We start from the raw sequence: 15,952 nt of genomic DNA on the forward strand, positions 1-15,952 counted from the left end.
TCCTGCCTCGTTTGAGCTGCTTTCCTAACTTCAGTGATGAACAGTGACGTGACACCCCCTTTTGAAAGAAAAGATCACCCTCTTTCTTGTTACTAACGATCCAAACAGGAGTGGCATATCCTGTCTCACGGTCAGATTCATAAGCATCCATCCTAAGCCTGATTTCTGGTAGACACTAGTTAAACATTTCTTGTCGTGGCATTGTCACACAGGCCTGAAATCCCGGTGCTTGGCAGGCTGAGGCAGGGCGATCGGGAGCGGGTGCAGAGCTCGGCTCTGTGGCTGAGGCAGGGTGATCGGGAGCAGGTGCAGAGCTTGGCTAGGTGGCTGAGGCAGGGCGATCGGGAGCAGGTGCAGAGCTTGGCTAGGTGGCTGAGGCAGGGCGATCGGGAGCGGGTGCAGAGCTTGGCTAGGTGGCTGAGGCAGGGTGATCGGGAGCGGGTGCAGAGCTCGGCTCTGTGGCTGAGGCAGGGCGATCGGGAGCGGGTGCAGAGCTCGGCTCTGTGGCTGAGTCAGGGTGATCGGGAGCAGGTGCAGAGCTCGGCTCTGTGGCTGAGGCAGGGCGATCGGGAGCAGGTGCAGAGCTTGGCTAGGTGGCTGAGGCAGGGCGATCGGGAGCGGGTGCAGAGCTCGGCTCTGTGGCTGAGGCAGGGTGATCGGGAGCGGGTGCAGAGCTCGGCTAGGTGGCTGAGGCAGGGCGATCGGGGAGCGGGTGCAGAGCTCGGCTCTGTGGCTGAGGCAGGGCGATCGGGAGCGGGTGCAGAGCTCGGCTAGGTGGCTGAGGCAGGGCGATCGGGAGCGGGTGCAGAGCTCGGCTCTGTGGCTGAGGCAGGGCGATCGGGAGCGGGTGCAGAGCTCGGCTCTGTGGCTGAGGCAGGGCGATCGGGAGCGGGTGCAGAGCTCGGCTCTGTGGCTGAGTCAGGGTGATCGGGAGCAGGTGCAGAGCTCGGCTCTGTGGCTGAGGCAGGGCGATCGGGAGCAGGTGCAGAGCTTGGCTAGGTGGCTGAGGCAGGGCGATCGGGAGCGGGTGCAGAGCTCGGCTCTGTGGCTGAGGCAGGGTGATCGGGAGCAGGTGCAGAGCTTGGCTAGGTGGCTGAGGCAGGGCGATCGGGAGCGGGTGCAGAGCTCGGCTCTGTGGCTGAGGCAGGGCGATCGGGAGCGGGTGCAGAGCTCGGCTAGGTGGCTGAGGCAGGGCGATCGGGAGCGGGTGCAGAGCTCGGCTCTGTGGCTGAGGCAGGGCGATCGGGAGCGGGTGCAGAGCTCGGCTCTGTGGCTGAGGCAGGGCGATCGGGAGCGGGTGCAGAGCTCGGCTCTGTGGCGAAGGATAGCCTCAATAGTAAGTGGTGAATACATAGTTCTTTCGTTTGACCTTTGGTGAATTTAGCTGTTGGCGTTCTGTGGGTGGTATGACCTCTTTCTTGATGACCAGGACAGTTTACACTCAAGGGGATGAAGAATTAAGGATGTTCCGGTGTTGTGTTGGCACCATTGCCGGATGCCGATCACCGCCACCCTTACCACTGTCTCTCTTCCCTGCTTTGAACAGAAACCGTGCCTCAGTGTAACATCCTGGACGAGGGTCCAGCCTGGCCTCACAGTCCTGTTTAATGCTGTTGCCAAACACAGTCATTAGACCTCCCTGACTCCTGAGGGTGTTTTAAGCAAGCATGGAGGTGTCCAAAAACCATGACAAATGGCATAAGATTCAAATCGGCAGATCTCAGAGATGACGGGGTGAGTTCTCTGAGTTCTTAACAGCCCAGTGTAGCCTAGATACTGTGTTCTCCCTTTCCCAGTGCCTGAGATTATAGTCAGGTTTACTCAGTGACACTGTGGGCTTCTCATACGGCACAAGCGACCAGGCAAGCCCTTTACCAACCAGGCTACGTAATCCGCTGTAAGACTATGTAAGTGTTCCATGTCTTTAATCCCACCACTCAGGAGGCAGAGAAGCAGCTGGAGCCATGAGTTTGAGGCCAGCCTGCAGAGTTCCAGGACCGACGGGGCTACACAGAGAAACCTTGTCTCAAAAAGTGGTAGACAGACAGACAGACAGACAGACAAGTGTATAAGCTAGGCATGGTGACCCACTCTTTTATTCCCAACCCTCAGGAGACAGAGACATGGAGATTTCTGTGAGTTCAAGGCTTCAACCCATCCGAGTGACATAGTGAGACCCTCTCTCAAAAACAGACAGGAAATGTCAGTGACAGGTAGTAAAGCCGGTGTTTGGAAGCTGCTTTTGTAGAGAGCACTCATCCTCCCTGGAGTGCCCGAGCTGTGTAAAAAAGGAAACAGGGCCGCCGTCTCTACATTCCCTTCGTATCTGCATGCCCCTTTTCTTTGGTTCCAGGAAGAACAAACCGTCCAGTGACAGAGACCCTCACACCCCCTACCCCACTATTACACACAGCAGATGAGAACAGTTACCTTCCATGATGGTGAGGCTGCACCCTGGAGCTTGAGTCATCACCTTCCAAGAACCAGATTGATCCCATCAAGAGTGACAGTGATGAGGGCTTGTGATCACATTCCAGAAGCAAGAGATGAGATTGACCAACCAGACGTCCCTCGATTGGAACCAGTTAATTATGCATTCCCGTGGTCCACCCCAGTTCTTTCTTTACTGAACCCCGGAGCTCACACCAGTAGCTCTGAAGTCCCTGCATGATGAGCTAGTGCTTTGCCAACTCCGTTACATGCCCAGACCTATGCAATTAGATTAACTCATCAAGTCTGCAGCAGAGGGATGACCTTCGTGTCCGGATTCTCCATTTCTAGGCGCTGGGCTTAGCGCTTTGAGGTGCCACGCTTGGGCTCAGTCTCGTTCCCTTTTCTTCACCTTTCCTGGTCTCTTGCATTTATATGTAGTGGATACGTAGTGGAATCCAGCCTGCTGGACCTACCTAGGTCAGGCTTTTCTTCCAAAAGCCTTGGTAACAACATCTGGACGTTTCTCTCTAGCTGGGTTGTTTCCCAGGAGACTGTTCACCACTGTGTACTGGAGGTGTCTTGTTTGTCTCTGTGGCTGACATGTCCACATTCACAATTGCAAAAACTAAATCAAGGTTTTGCTTCAAGTCACAGTGTTCAAGATTGCACCTGCTTGGCACCCCCACCCCCACCCCCACCCACCCCACCCCACCCCACCCCACCCCCACTCCACCCCACTCCCATCCCCACCCACCCCGCCCCCACCCCACCCCACCCCACCCCCACCCCGTGTTCTTCCCCCAATTGATCCGAATCTATTTGTTCCTCCCAAGTAGGTCTCATTTTAGTCAGTGAAGCAGCACTGGCTTCTTCGCTCTAGCACCATTCCTTAGCTGTAAAGCATCTCATCTTTCCCTCATCCCTTTTCTTGGCTGTCCAGTGGGCCCGTCCACACTGTGCTCTTCTATAAGGGCAGGTGGGATGCCCTGCCTGTGTTGTCTGACCCCATGTGCTGGGCATCAAACAAAGTCAGAATTCCTACCCATCAGAAAGATCTGTTCCGAGGACACCGAGCCCGTCATCCTTAATTCACCTGTGCGTACATTTTCAGTTTCTTGGCTTTACTGGGTCCTCACAACCCTTAATGCCATTAGTTCTTCTAGTCAGTCACTCTACGGATTCAGTCCCAGTGGATTCTTTCTCCCATTTTTAATAGGATACTAAGATCCATCCTAATCTTTTAGCTATAGTCTGGCTTTATTTTTGACGTTCTCCACTCGATAAATTCTATAGGGTTGTAGTGTTCTAAACACAAATCTGATCTTCACGTTTTCCAGATATCAACCTTGAAATAACTTCTTATGACTCTAAGATAATAAGATAGTGGGTACCAGCATCTTCACACCACCCTCGCAGTTCAGGTTTTACTTGGGGCCACTTTTGGTTAAGAAAACCAGTGTGTGCTGGGTGCCATGGTGCACAACTGTAGTCCCTGCACTTGGGAGGCAGAGGCAGGTGGACCATTGTGAGTTCGAGGCCAGCCTGGTCTACAAAGCAAGTCCAGGACAGCCAAGGGTACACAGAGAAACCCTGTCTTGAAAAACAAAAAAGAAACAAACAAACAAACAAAAAGGAATACCAGTATGTTGAGTTCATTGTATAAATATCTTTTCCCCCCACTAATTTATCTAATCACTTTTCAGCCTCATTGCAACCTCCTCTCCTCCCAGTCCCACCCTCACACACACACACCCAATCCCCCTTTCCCAGTCTCAGAGAAGGGAAGCCCCACCCCCACCGCAAGCGTACCAACCCAACCTGGCACATCAAGTCACAGCAGGATTAAGCACATCCTCTTCCACTGAGGCCAGACAGCAGCCCAGCTGTGGGAAAGGGATCCAGAGGCAGACAACAGCAGAGACAGCCCCTGCTCCTATTGTTAGGGGAGCCATGTGAAAGGTTGCATATCTGCTGCATATGTGTAGGGGGCTTAGGTCCAGCCGTGATTCAGTCTCTGGGAAGCCCCCATAGGCCCAGGTTAGTTGACTTTGTAGGTCTTCTTGTGGTGTCCTTAACCCTTATGCCCCCTCAGTCCTTCCTCCCACCCTTCCACAGGACTCCTCAAACTCTGCCTATTGTTTGGCTATGTGTCTCTGCCTCTGTTTCCATCAGCGGCTCAGTGGTTTTGGGTTTTTTGTTTGGTTGTTTGGTTGGTTGGTTTTTCAAGACAGGGTCTCTCTGTGTTAGCCTTAGCTGTCTTGGACTTGCTTTGTAGACCAGGCTCGCCTTGAACTCACAGCGATCCAATCCACCTGCCTCTGCCTTCCAAGTCCTGAGATTAAAGGCGTGTGCCACCACATCTGGCCTTAACAGCTCAGCAGTTTTAACAGCACCCCTTCAATTTTAAAACTTTGGAGGCAGAGACAGGTAGATTCCTGTGAGTTCTGGGCCAGCCTGGTGTAATGGTTTCAGGCCAGAGAGAATGCATAGTGCGGTAGGTACTGTCTCAGCATCACAGCCAAACAACAAACAAACGAATAAGAGTACGTTAATTTTGATAGGCTAGGCCAAAAAGATGTCTCAGTGAGTAGAGGTGTTTGAGGGCTTGAGATACACATGACCATGTGAATTCAATCTCCCGATCCCACCTAAAGCCTGTAGGGAGAGATTCCATGGAGTTGTTTTTTCTTTTTTTCTTTTTGGTTCCCAGAAGCAATGTATGCATTTGCCCTGCCCCCACCCCCACCCCTCTGCACATTGCATAGAACCATGATAACAAAGTCTTGTCTCTTCTTTTTTCTTTTCTACATTCTGACTGCAGTTTCCTGTTCTAGCCCTTCGCCTTCACCTCAGCCTTGTGCATTTCTCCTTGTGAAAGGGGGAAGCCTCCCATGGATAAAAACCAGCCTTGGCATATTAAGTTGTAGTGATGCTAGGTGCATCTTTTATTGAGGCTAGACAAAACAGCCCAATAGGGGGCAAGGGTCCCACTGTTAGGAATCCCACAAGAAGACCAAGCTGCACAAGTCTTACACATGTGCCGAGGGCCTGAGTCTATCCCATGCATGCTCTCTGGTTGCCAGGCCAGCCTCTGTGCGCACCTGGGGGCCAGGTTAGTTGATTCTGTAGGTTTTCTTGTGTCCTTCTTTACCCTAGGACATCTTGCAGGCAGGTTGAAGGTGTTGTGGATGGGTTGGTGTCCCAAATCCTGTCACTGAAAGTCTTGCCTGGTTACAGGAGATGGCCTGTTTGGGCTCCATATCCCCCACTGTCAGGAGTCTTAGCTAGGGTCACTGTCATGGATTCCTGTGGGCTTTTGTTGCCCTAGGTTTCTAGCTCGTCCCAGAGATGCAGCCCTCCTCCCTGGTTCCAGCTGCCTCCCCCTGTGCTCTTATGTCTGTCCTCCCACCACCGGATCCCCCTGTCCTCAACCCCCATCATCATATCACCCACCCCATTCACCAACAACGTCTATTCTGTTTCCCTTCTCAGTGAGATTCAGGAGTCTCCCCTTTGAGCCCTCCTTGTTACTTAATTTCTCTGAGATTGTGGATTGTAGCACGGTTACCCTTTATGGCTGGTATCTACTTACAAGTGAGTACATACCATGTTTGTCTTTCTGGGTCTGAGTTACCTCACACACGATTATCTTTTTAGTTCCATCCATTTGCCTGCAAATTTCATGATGTCTTTGTAATAGCTGAGCAATACTCCATTGTGTAAATTTACCCCATTTTCTGGATCCATTCTTTGGCTGAGGGAGAAGTAGGTTGTTTCCAGTTTCTGGCTATTATGAATAAAGCTGCTCTGAGCAGAGTTGTGCAAGCGTCCTTGTGTATGGTGTGCAGTACCCTAGCGAAGCCAGCCCTCTGAACATGATAAGCTCCGCCCCAGCCCTTCACTCAGATGTTAATACTGCATTTTTTATTCTCAGGGGAATTTGAGAGTCAAAGTCAGAAAACATTCATTGCAGGCAGGTTTGAAAGCTTAGTTCCACTGGGCCCCGGAGAGATGGCTCTGCGGTTGAGAACACTGGGGGTTCTGTCAGGGGAAGAGGCCGCGGAGCCTCTTCTGTCCATCAAGGACACTTCACAGATGTGACAGACACAGGTACAGGCAAAGCACCCATGCATGTAAAAACAAAACAACACTTCCTTCTCCCACTCACTACTTCCGGTTCCCGCTATTCCAACTTGCCCTCTGACCGTCACACATGTGCTGTGGGACGTTTATTGTGTGTGTTTCTCCCCTCTGAGAACCTGAAACCTCAAGAGTGGGCAGGTCATCTAATGTGTGTAGCGCTATTTCCATTTGGGGGCGCAGAATACGGGGTAACCCTTTCTCTGGCAAGCATCTGTCCGCTGAGCCTTAATCAAAAAGTTATTTTAAGGTGGGGTCTGCTTATGTGCTCAAGAATTCTGTCACCTTGGTTTCTAGCCACACTAGAGCTTACACTTGTGATGCTCCTGCCTCAGCTTTCCAGGGCCACATCACCGCTCACAGCTCTGAGGTCACGCATAAAACAAGCTGTTTCTATCTGTCTTCTTTGTAAATCAATATAGCTAAAAGTATATTGATTATGATGTTTTGAAGTCAACTGTGTGGATAGAATCTCAAATTTCTACTAGTCTTCTTAAACCCTGTCTTTCAAGGCATCAATCCTCTGCTTCCGTTTCCATGGGGTTTTGTTTCTGTAGTTTGGGCATGTGCGTCTAGGAAGCCAGTCCAGTTCACTGCAACCCGAGAGGCCCTTGATGAACGCACCGGAGAGAGCGAGCTCTGTGTTCCTGCCGAAGTGTGACTTGGCATGCTCTGGTCTGGTGCTTGAACCAGCATTTTGAAGGAGTTGAGGGAATCAGGTTCCTGGCTGTGGTTAGGAGCGTCGAGGCCACTTTGTCCTCCGTCTGTGGTATCCCTGTTCTTTCTGCCAACATTGGTTAATTGTCATTTTGTCGACTCAGCCCTGTTCCCTCCCTGCAAATAGCGCATCAGAGCCGAGCTTCTTAACCTTTGCTTAGTGTGAGCCGTCGCGCTATCAGATCCCAGGTCTCCCCTTTGGCTACTTCCCCTCTGGGGACCTTATTGCTAGTGTTTTGGGTTAGACTAAGCTTGCTCAGACTTTGATGCCCTGCCCCCACCTCCCATGTGCTGGCATGGAGGCTGTGCCACCACAGAAGGCTGAGAATGAATGAATCCTTTGGCTAAAAATGTGCAGATGAGAGGTGGTTATGGTCCTAAGTTTGCCTTATTAAACTCGCTGATGCCTGGGGAAAATCAGTCACGTGGTTTAAATTTGACGTGGATGGGCTGAGTCCATGTTCTGCTGTGAGGCAGGAGGATCGCTCTGCTGCAGGGTGCATGATGTAGGGGAAGTGCCTAGTGGGTGCAGGAAGACTGCGGGGGCCAAGTTCAGCAGCGCAGGCTCAAGTTGTGTGGCAGTGCTAATCTCTGCAGCTCGGGGTCAGTCTGTGCCTTTGGTGGAAGGCAGGGCTGTGGATCGCTCTCTGAACCCCTTCCCAGCCCTGCGTGCCTCTCACAGCCGCTCTTGACGCTCAGGCCTCACTTGCCAAGCAGGGTCTCCAGGTGGGCCTGTCAAAATAGGGGGGGCTTCCATTCGGCCACGCTGCAGGCTCGTCTCTGGCACAGAGGGACTGTCTAGGTGTCCCGTGGACTGCACTGTGCCCTGCTGGTGTGAGCTGTGAAGATAGAGAGGCTGTTTCGGAAGCTGCACCTTGGTGAATGAGGAGCCAGTCTCCACATGGGAAGAAGCCACCTGAGATCCTCCTGGGGGCTAGTAGGAAGCGGTGGCCATACTGCATCCCAGGCTGTCCTGTGAGGCCCCATGACGTTCCCCGAGTTCACATTGGTCTCAGGCAATGCTTTGAGGTCTACTGGGGTCCTGTGAGAGGTCCCTGAGACTCCCAGGCAGAAGGGGCCTCTGAGTGACTGCACAGCTGCCTGTGTCTGTACAGACAGTAGAGAGCAGGATCCCGTGCGTGGAAACATCCTCGTTTCCGGCGTCACCACGCAGTGAGCATGCCTCAGCTCCTTTCATTGTCCCCATGGAAGGTAGTTTCTCTAGTATCTTCTAGAAGTTTTGAACCATGCGCTAAACATTCGGGTGTAGGTCCCTGTGGAGTTAATTTTGTGCAGGGTGCAAAGCCTGAGTTATTAGTACGTTTGCATATAAATGCCACAGTGGAGGCTGGAGAGATGGCTCAGTGGTTAAGGGCACCGCCTGCTCTTCCAGAGGTCCTGAGTTCAATTCCCAGCAACCACATGGTGGCTCACAACCATCTGTTATGTGATCTGATGCCCCCTTCTACAGATAAAGTACTCATATACAATAAATAAATAGATTTTAAAAAACGCCACAGTGGTCCAGTCACATGTTAGTAAGGCCAGAATTACTGGGCTTCCTGGACTCATTCGTCAGCATTTACCCTATTTTAATTCTATTTTCATTTCTATGTTTTCTCCTATGTTGTAGTGATCTCTTTATTCTTTCCCAGAAAGTACAATTTTTACTGTAGTTATATTCGAAGGTTTAAAGTCAGAGGATGTCCGTTTATGTGCTTTTTATTCAACCCAAAGTTGATCTTTTTTTGTGTGTTTTGTTTTTTTGTTTTTTGTTTTTCGAGACAGGATTTCTCTGTGTAGCCTTGGCTGTCCTGAAATTCTCTTTATAGACCAGGCTGGCCTTGAGCTCCCAGAGATCCGCCTGCCTTTGCCTCCTGAGTGCTGGGATTAAAGGCGTACACCACCAAGTCTGACTCAATAGCTCAATTTCTATATTTTTGTAATATAATTTTGACATAATAGCCAAGATATCAGCAAACCACATGGTTGCTTTTTGCTCAGGGTTAGCTCAGCTCCCTATTAAGGCGAGCCAATCCATCGGGACCCACACTTCTCAAAGGTTATATGCACAGTGTTCCACCCTTTTCTGTTAATACACATTTTAGCTAGATTAGCATGACTGTAAATGGGGACAGTGCCCATGGCCTGGGCAGGTAGGGCCTACACAGCTGGGGGACAGAGGACAGCATTCTGTGGCCTCAGGCTCGAGACACCTGCCACGAACAGTTGTATATATGAAGTAGAAGTAACTACAAAGGGAGACACAGGAGAAATTGCAGAGAGAAAGGGGGGCCATGTAAGCCCTTTGAAAACCGACGCCCCGGGTGTCTGACACACCCCCGCAGGGTTTGCTGTTCGCCGAGCAGGATTTCAGTTTTGCCTTGGTCTAACATTTTCTTACAGCTTTTAAAATGTGTATTCTATTTCTTTCTGTGAAGGGTAGTTTTAATTTTTGTTTTTATTTTACAAGATGCCATAAACAAAAGATTGCCTTGAGCACCAGAAGAAACTTGGGCCTCGAATACTGTTGGGACTGTGACATACCATGCCATCTTTGAATTTAGACTAAATGCACTTTGCATCACGGTTGACTCTGATCCTGTCAGGACCTATGTCAAAATGTGGGTTGAATGAAAACTCACCCAGGTTGGATGATGTAGTTGAGCATTTGTCTCTTGTTTGTGGCCTTCATTGTGGTGCTTAGGGGACCCTAGGGAGGAGGAGCATTTCTGGAGAAAGGGCCCTCACCACACTTTTCTTTGTGTGCTTGAAACTGAGCTAGCCCTTCGCTTCCTGTTCAGCCACACCAGCATCATCATTACAGACCAGGTCCCTAAATAATGTAGGGTAAAACAGAAGCAATTGCTCTTCCTTGATTATTTTTATATTTATCTTTTGGCCGATCGAATTGAAGATTTGAATATGTCAAGCGTTTGCTCTTGTGCTGAACTTTGCCCACATCGTGACCTTTGACCTTTAGCAGCCGGAATTATTTTTCAGACCATGATAGCACGCATTCATAATATTAATACTGGTCTCCCAAATCATTGGCTTGCAGGTGTGTAACATTCTACCTGCATTTGTGCATATTTTTGCTTCTTCGTACTTTTTTGAGATGTGTGCATGGCACTGTTGCATGTATCTGTGTATGGCTTTGTACTGCGTGTGTGCCTCGTGTTCACTGAAGTCACCGGATTCTTCACCTGGAGTTAGAAAACATTTGGAACCTCCAAGGGAGGGCTGGGGGTTGATCAAGGTCCTCTTCAAAAGCAACAGGTGACCTTTATTTTTGTTGTAGTTCCATTTGTTTAGGACCCACGTTTACTGATGTTTTTTGAGAACTTTTAAATCTCTTACTCAGAAACATATTAAAAAGACATCCCTTTGCAGGAATTATCAGATTAGCTTCATGGTTTAGAAGGGTAGAGAATTGAAGTGAATGTTTAAATCACTGAAGGGAATCCGAATGATCCCTTTAGTGGTCTCTTACCTTTTCTGCTTTCTTTCTTTGAGGCAGGATCTCTCTATGTACCTTTGGCTGTCCTGGAAATCCCTACATAGATCAGGCTGTCCTGGCAGTCACAGTTTCTCCTCTTTCTTTCTCCTGCAGTTTGGGATTAAAAGCATGCACAACTGAGCTCATATTGTCCTTCCTCCTGCATTTTTTATGTTGGTAATTTTGATACAATTTTGCTGATACATACTAGTGTTGCTCTGTTTTTATGTCTGTATGTATATGTTACTACACATTTCTCCCCAGTGCTATTAAACTCTGTTTAGTGGGCACAGAAATGGACAGCATCACCCTCAGTTTCTACTTCCTTCTTAAATGAGTTAGTGTCTGCATCTGAAATTCCATTGTATGGAATTGATGTATCGAATACACAGAATTATGTAAATATATTCTCAATGAAGTGTACTTTTACAACGCAGTAAGAAACTCCATTTCTATTATGTGCATGTGTGGGACACTTTAGGATGCAGTGACCTATGAGGACGTGCATGTGAACTTCACTCAGGAAGAGTGGGCTTTGCTGGATCCCTCCCAGAAGAATCTTTACAAAGATGTGATGCTGGAAACCTACGGGAACCTCACTGCTGTAGGTAAGAAGTAGGGTTTTCCTCCACTTTTTACTTTAAGGGGGCAAGCCTTTCTTGGAGGTTGGTTCTGCTCTGTTGCTTTCACTGTGAAAGAGGAAGAATGTGGCATTGTTCTAAGGTTCACTAAAGATAGTAACTTCAGTTTTGCATAATTTCTAATAATATATCAGACATTTTCTGGTACTGTTATTTTAGGGTACAAATGGGAAGACCACGATATTGAAGAACGTTGTCCAGATTCTGGAGGACATGGAAGGTAATCTTCATGATCAAGCGGATGCTTATGTGCCTCTGAAGACATTTGAATGTATCCTGAAGTTCTTATAGAAAGCAGCAGTGTAAATGAGCACAGCTTTGTAGTGATTATTAAATCTCACATCAGCGTGCATCTCAGTATCAGGTAGCTGATCATTGCAGAACATTCTGTTTGAGAAACTGTGGGGGTCTGAATAGGGTTGGCCCCATAGACTCATGTGTGTGAATGCTTGGCCCATAGGGAGGGAGGGAGGGGCACTATTAGGAGGTGTGGCCTTGTTGGAGAGAGTGTGTCACTGTGGAGGTAGCCCTTGAGGTCTCCTATGCTCAAATTATTTCCAGTGACACGGTCTCTTCTTCTTCTGCCTGAAGATCAAGATGTAAAACTCTTAGCTCTGTCGCCAGCATCGTGCCTGCCTGCATGACACCATGTGGTCCACCATGGTAATAATAGACTAAACTTCTGACACGTAAGCCAGCCCCAGTTCGATGTTTTCTTTTATAAGAGTTACTGTGGTCAGAGTGTCTTTTCACAGCAGTGGAAACCCTAACTAAGGCAGAAACAAAACAGGAATCCGGGAATTACTGGCACATACCTGTAATCCTAGCACTCAGGAGGCAGAAGCAGGTAGATCTCTCAAGAACTGAAAAGTAGCCTGGACTACAGAGTGAATTCCAGGACAGCCAGGGCTATGCAGAGGAAAAGCTAGCTCACCCACCTGCCCCCCAAACAGAATGAAACACGACAAGGAAAACAATACCTTAACAAATCTTATCTTTTCTTTTCCTCCTCCTCCTTCTCCTCCTCCTCTTCCTCTTCTTCCTCCTTCTCTTCCTCCTCCTCCTCTTCCTCCTCCTCCTCCTCCTCCTCCTCCTCCTCCTCCTTCTTCTTCTTCTTCTTCTTCTTCGTTTTGGTTTTGGTTTTTTGTTTTGGTGTTTAGAGGCAGGGTTTCTCTGTAGCCTTAGCAATCCTGGACTCGCCTTGTAGACTAGGCTGGCCTTGAATTCATAGAGATCCACCTGCCTCTTTCTCCCCCAAGTGCTGGGATTATAGGTAAGTGCTACCATGCCTTTCAAAATGTCACGGTTTTTATTCATATACATGGGAGACCATTCTGTAGAACTGCATCCACTTAATTTCTTGCCACCTAAATACCGTAAGAAGAATACACATTCATAGGGAGATTCGGGTATGTTCAAGATTTTTTTATAAGCAAATCAGCCATATTAAAGTTACTGCCCCTTATATACCTGTAGTGACTTTCCCTAGTTTAATGAGAGGAACTGTTTATGAAAGAAAAGAAGGTTGTGGGGGCAGGAGAGATGGCTCAGCAGTTAAGAACACTGGCTGTTCTTCCAAAGGTCCTGAGTTCAATTCCCAGCAACCACATGGTGGCTCACAACCATCTATAATGAGATCTGGTGCTTCCTTCTGGCCTGCAGGTGTACATGCAGGCAGAAGGCCATATATGTAATAAATCTTAAGAAAGAAAAAAAAGAAGAAGGTTGTTGTGATGGAAAAACCTGAATCCCTATATCACATATCTATGAGATACAAATGATTATACTATGTGGTTATGCTAAATGATTAGACTGTATGAATGAAATGTGAAAACCTTTTTTTATCTTTCATTTAATAGGTATTTTGTCTGTCACTCTGGACACAAACCATGCGAGCATAAGGGATCTAGAAATAAGCAGTGTACTTCTGTCTCTCCCAGAACAATTAGAAGAGATTTAGTAGTACCCACTATGAGAAGACATGGTGACTGTGATAAAAGTTTACAATTAATTGGTTTTCCAACTTTAGTGGGCGTACATCAGCAAGCTCACACTGGAGAGACACCGCACAAGTACAAGGAATATGGCGATCCGTCCCTCTGTGCTGCTTCACTTTGCACACGTCGTGTGACTCACACTACAGGAAAACGTTGTGCATGTAATCCCTGTGGTGGAACTCCGAGTTCTTCCACTTCTCCTCTAAAATGTGAGAAAGCTCAGATGGGAGAGGAAAGTGATCAATCTGAGCCATGTACTAACGGCTTTAACCATCACAGGCATCTTGAAACACACAAAAGAACCAGTAATGAAGAGGATCTCTATGAGTGTAATCAACATGATAAAGCCTTTACATCTAATTCCTCTTTACAGTTACACCAAGGAAATCATTTGGAAATAAAACCCTATGAAGATAATCAAAGTGACAAAGCCTTTGTATGTCACAGTCTTCATCAAATACCTAGATTTCATACTAGAGAGGAAAGATATGGATGTCATCAGTGCGGTAAAGCCTTTGAATGTCCCGGTTATCTTCAAAGACATGAAAGAATTAATACTGCAGAGAAACCCTTTGAATGTAATCAATGCAATAAGGCCTTTGCATATAAAAGTCATCTTCACAGGCATGAAAAGATTCACACCGGAGAGAAACCCTATGAATGTAATAAATGTGGTAAAGCCTTTGCATGTAACAGTTATCTTCAAATGCATGAAAGAAGTCATACTGGAGAAAAACCCTATGAATGTAATAAATGCGGTAAAGCCTTTGCACGTAACAGTCATCTTCACAGACATGAAAGAAGTCATACTAGAGAGAAACCCTATGAATGTAATCAGTGTGGTAAAGCCTTTGGGTGTAACAGTAATCTTCAAAGGCATGAAAGAAGTCATACTGGAGAAAAGCCCTATGGATATAAACAATGTGACAAAGCCTTTGCACAGAACAGTAGTCTTCACAGTCAGGAAAGAAGTCATATTGCAGAAAAGCCCTATGGACATAAACAGTGTGATAAAGCCTTTGCACAGCACAGTAGTCTTCACAGTCAGGAAAGAAGTCATATTGCAGAAAAGCCCTATGGACATAAACAGTGTGATAAAGCCTTTGCACAGAACAGTCATCTTTTCTGTCATGAAAGAAGTCATACTAGAGAGAAATCCTACAGATGTAGGCAATGTGGCAAAGCCTTTGGACGTAACAGTAATCTTCAAAGGCATGAAAGAAGTCATACAGGAGTGAAACCTTATGAATGTAATCTATGTGGTAAAGCCTTTTCACAGAACAGTCATCTTCACAGGCATGAAAGAATTCATACTGGGGAGAAACCCTATGAATGTAGTCAGTGTTATAAGGCCTTTGCATGTAAAAGTGATCTTCAAAGGCACGAAAGAAGACACACTGGAGAGAAACAGTATGGGTGTAACCTATGTGGTAAAGCCTTTTTACAGAACAGCCACCTTCAGAGGCATGAAAGAAGTCATAGTGGACAAAAACCTAACAAATATAATCAGTGTGGTAAGCCTTGTTGTAGTAGCCTTCAAAAGCACGACAGAATCCACACTGGTGAACATTCCTAACGAATGAGGCAAAGCCTTGCATTCCACATCCATTTTTTCACTGAGCTATCTTACGGGGGTTTGGGTAAGATTAGTAGAATCCGTCCATCATTAAAGCATTGTCTACTTTACATCCAGGGATACAGTAACAGAACAATTTGAATAATAAAATTTATTTCCAAGTTGTTTATGTTGTCATCCATTATTTGTTGTATCACGTTAGTTTATTCTGAGGACTAATACTTGTTCTCAGCATCCTCTCAGAAACACAGATGAATGCCAGAGAATTGTTTCGGGAAGTAAAGGAAGGCTGCTCCTAAGGTTGATGACCTTAGTTCATTCTCTGGGAGACAAGCATGACTCATTCCAGCTTTTGTCTGATTACTAAGCTTGGATCATATGTATACCAATACACCAGCATTTACATAAATAATTTTGAAATGGAAATACGGGCCAGTGAGTTCACTGCATGGGTTAGGATACTTGCTGCCAAACTTGACTAGCTTGCTTTTGTTTTGTTTTGTTTTTTTAAGTACTCACATAGAGAAACTATATAATAGATAACTGTAAATTGCCCTCTCATATTGGCACATGCATACCGTAGCACGTGTGTTTACACACAATTTTAAAAAGGTTTTTTCTTTTTGTTTTTTGAGACAGGGTTTCTCTGTGTAGCCTTGCCTGTCCTGGACTCGCTTTGTAGTCCTGGCTGGCCTCGAACACACAGTGATCCACCTGCCTCTGCCTAAGTCCTGGAATTAAAGGTGTGCACCACCACTGCTGCTTCTGCCTGGCCAGTTACAATTTTGCCCCCCAGCCAGTTAAAAAATTTTAAAGAGGCAAAATTTACAAAGCAGTTAACCAAAATATTGAGACCATAGGAAATGATTTACCAGTTGAAATTAATACATTGAAAACTTCCAAGAAGTATTACTGTTCATCAAAACACGATGGTCCTCGTCTTGATCTT

The 15,952-nt window shown here is 47.2% G+C and overlaps 1 protein-coding gene across 1 annotated transcript; it reads left to right on the forward strand.

Moving 5' to 3' along the window:
- Positions 1-1,686: 1,686 nt before the first annotated feature.
- On the forward strand, positions 1,687-15,003 carry LOC127212648 (zinc finger protein 14-like). The gene is made up of 5 exons (XM_051172734.1): positions 1,687-1,734; positions 11,313-11,393; positions 11,590-11,650; positions 13,460-14,089; positions 14,192-15,003. The coding sequence occupies exons 1-5, from the start codon at positions 1,687-1,689 to the stop codon at positions 15,001-15,003; spliced, it is 1,632 nt and encodes a 543-aa protein (XP_051028691.1).
- Positions 15,004-15,952: the final 949 nt, after the last annotated feature.

This window comes from Acomys russatus, chromosome 31, assembly GCF_903995435.1.
Source record: "Acomys russatus chromosome 31, mAcoRus1.1, whole genome shotgun sequence".
In the NCBI taxonomy this organism is placed as follows: Eukaryota; Metazoa; Chordata; class Mammalia; order Rodentia; family Muridae; genus Acomys; species Acomys russatus.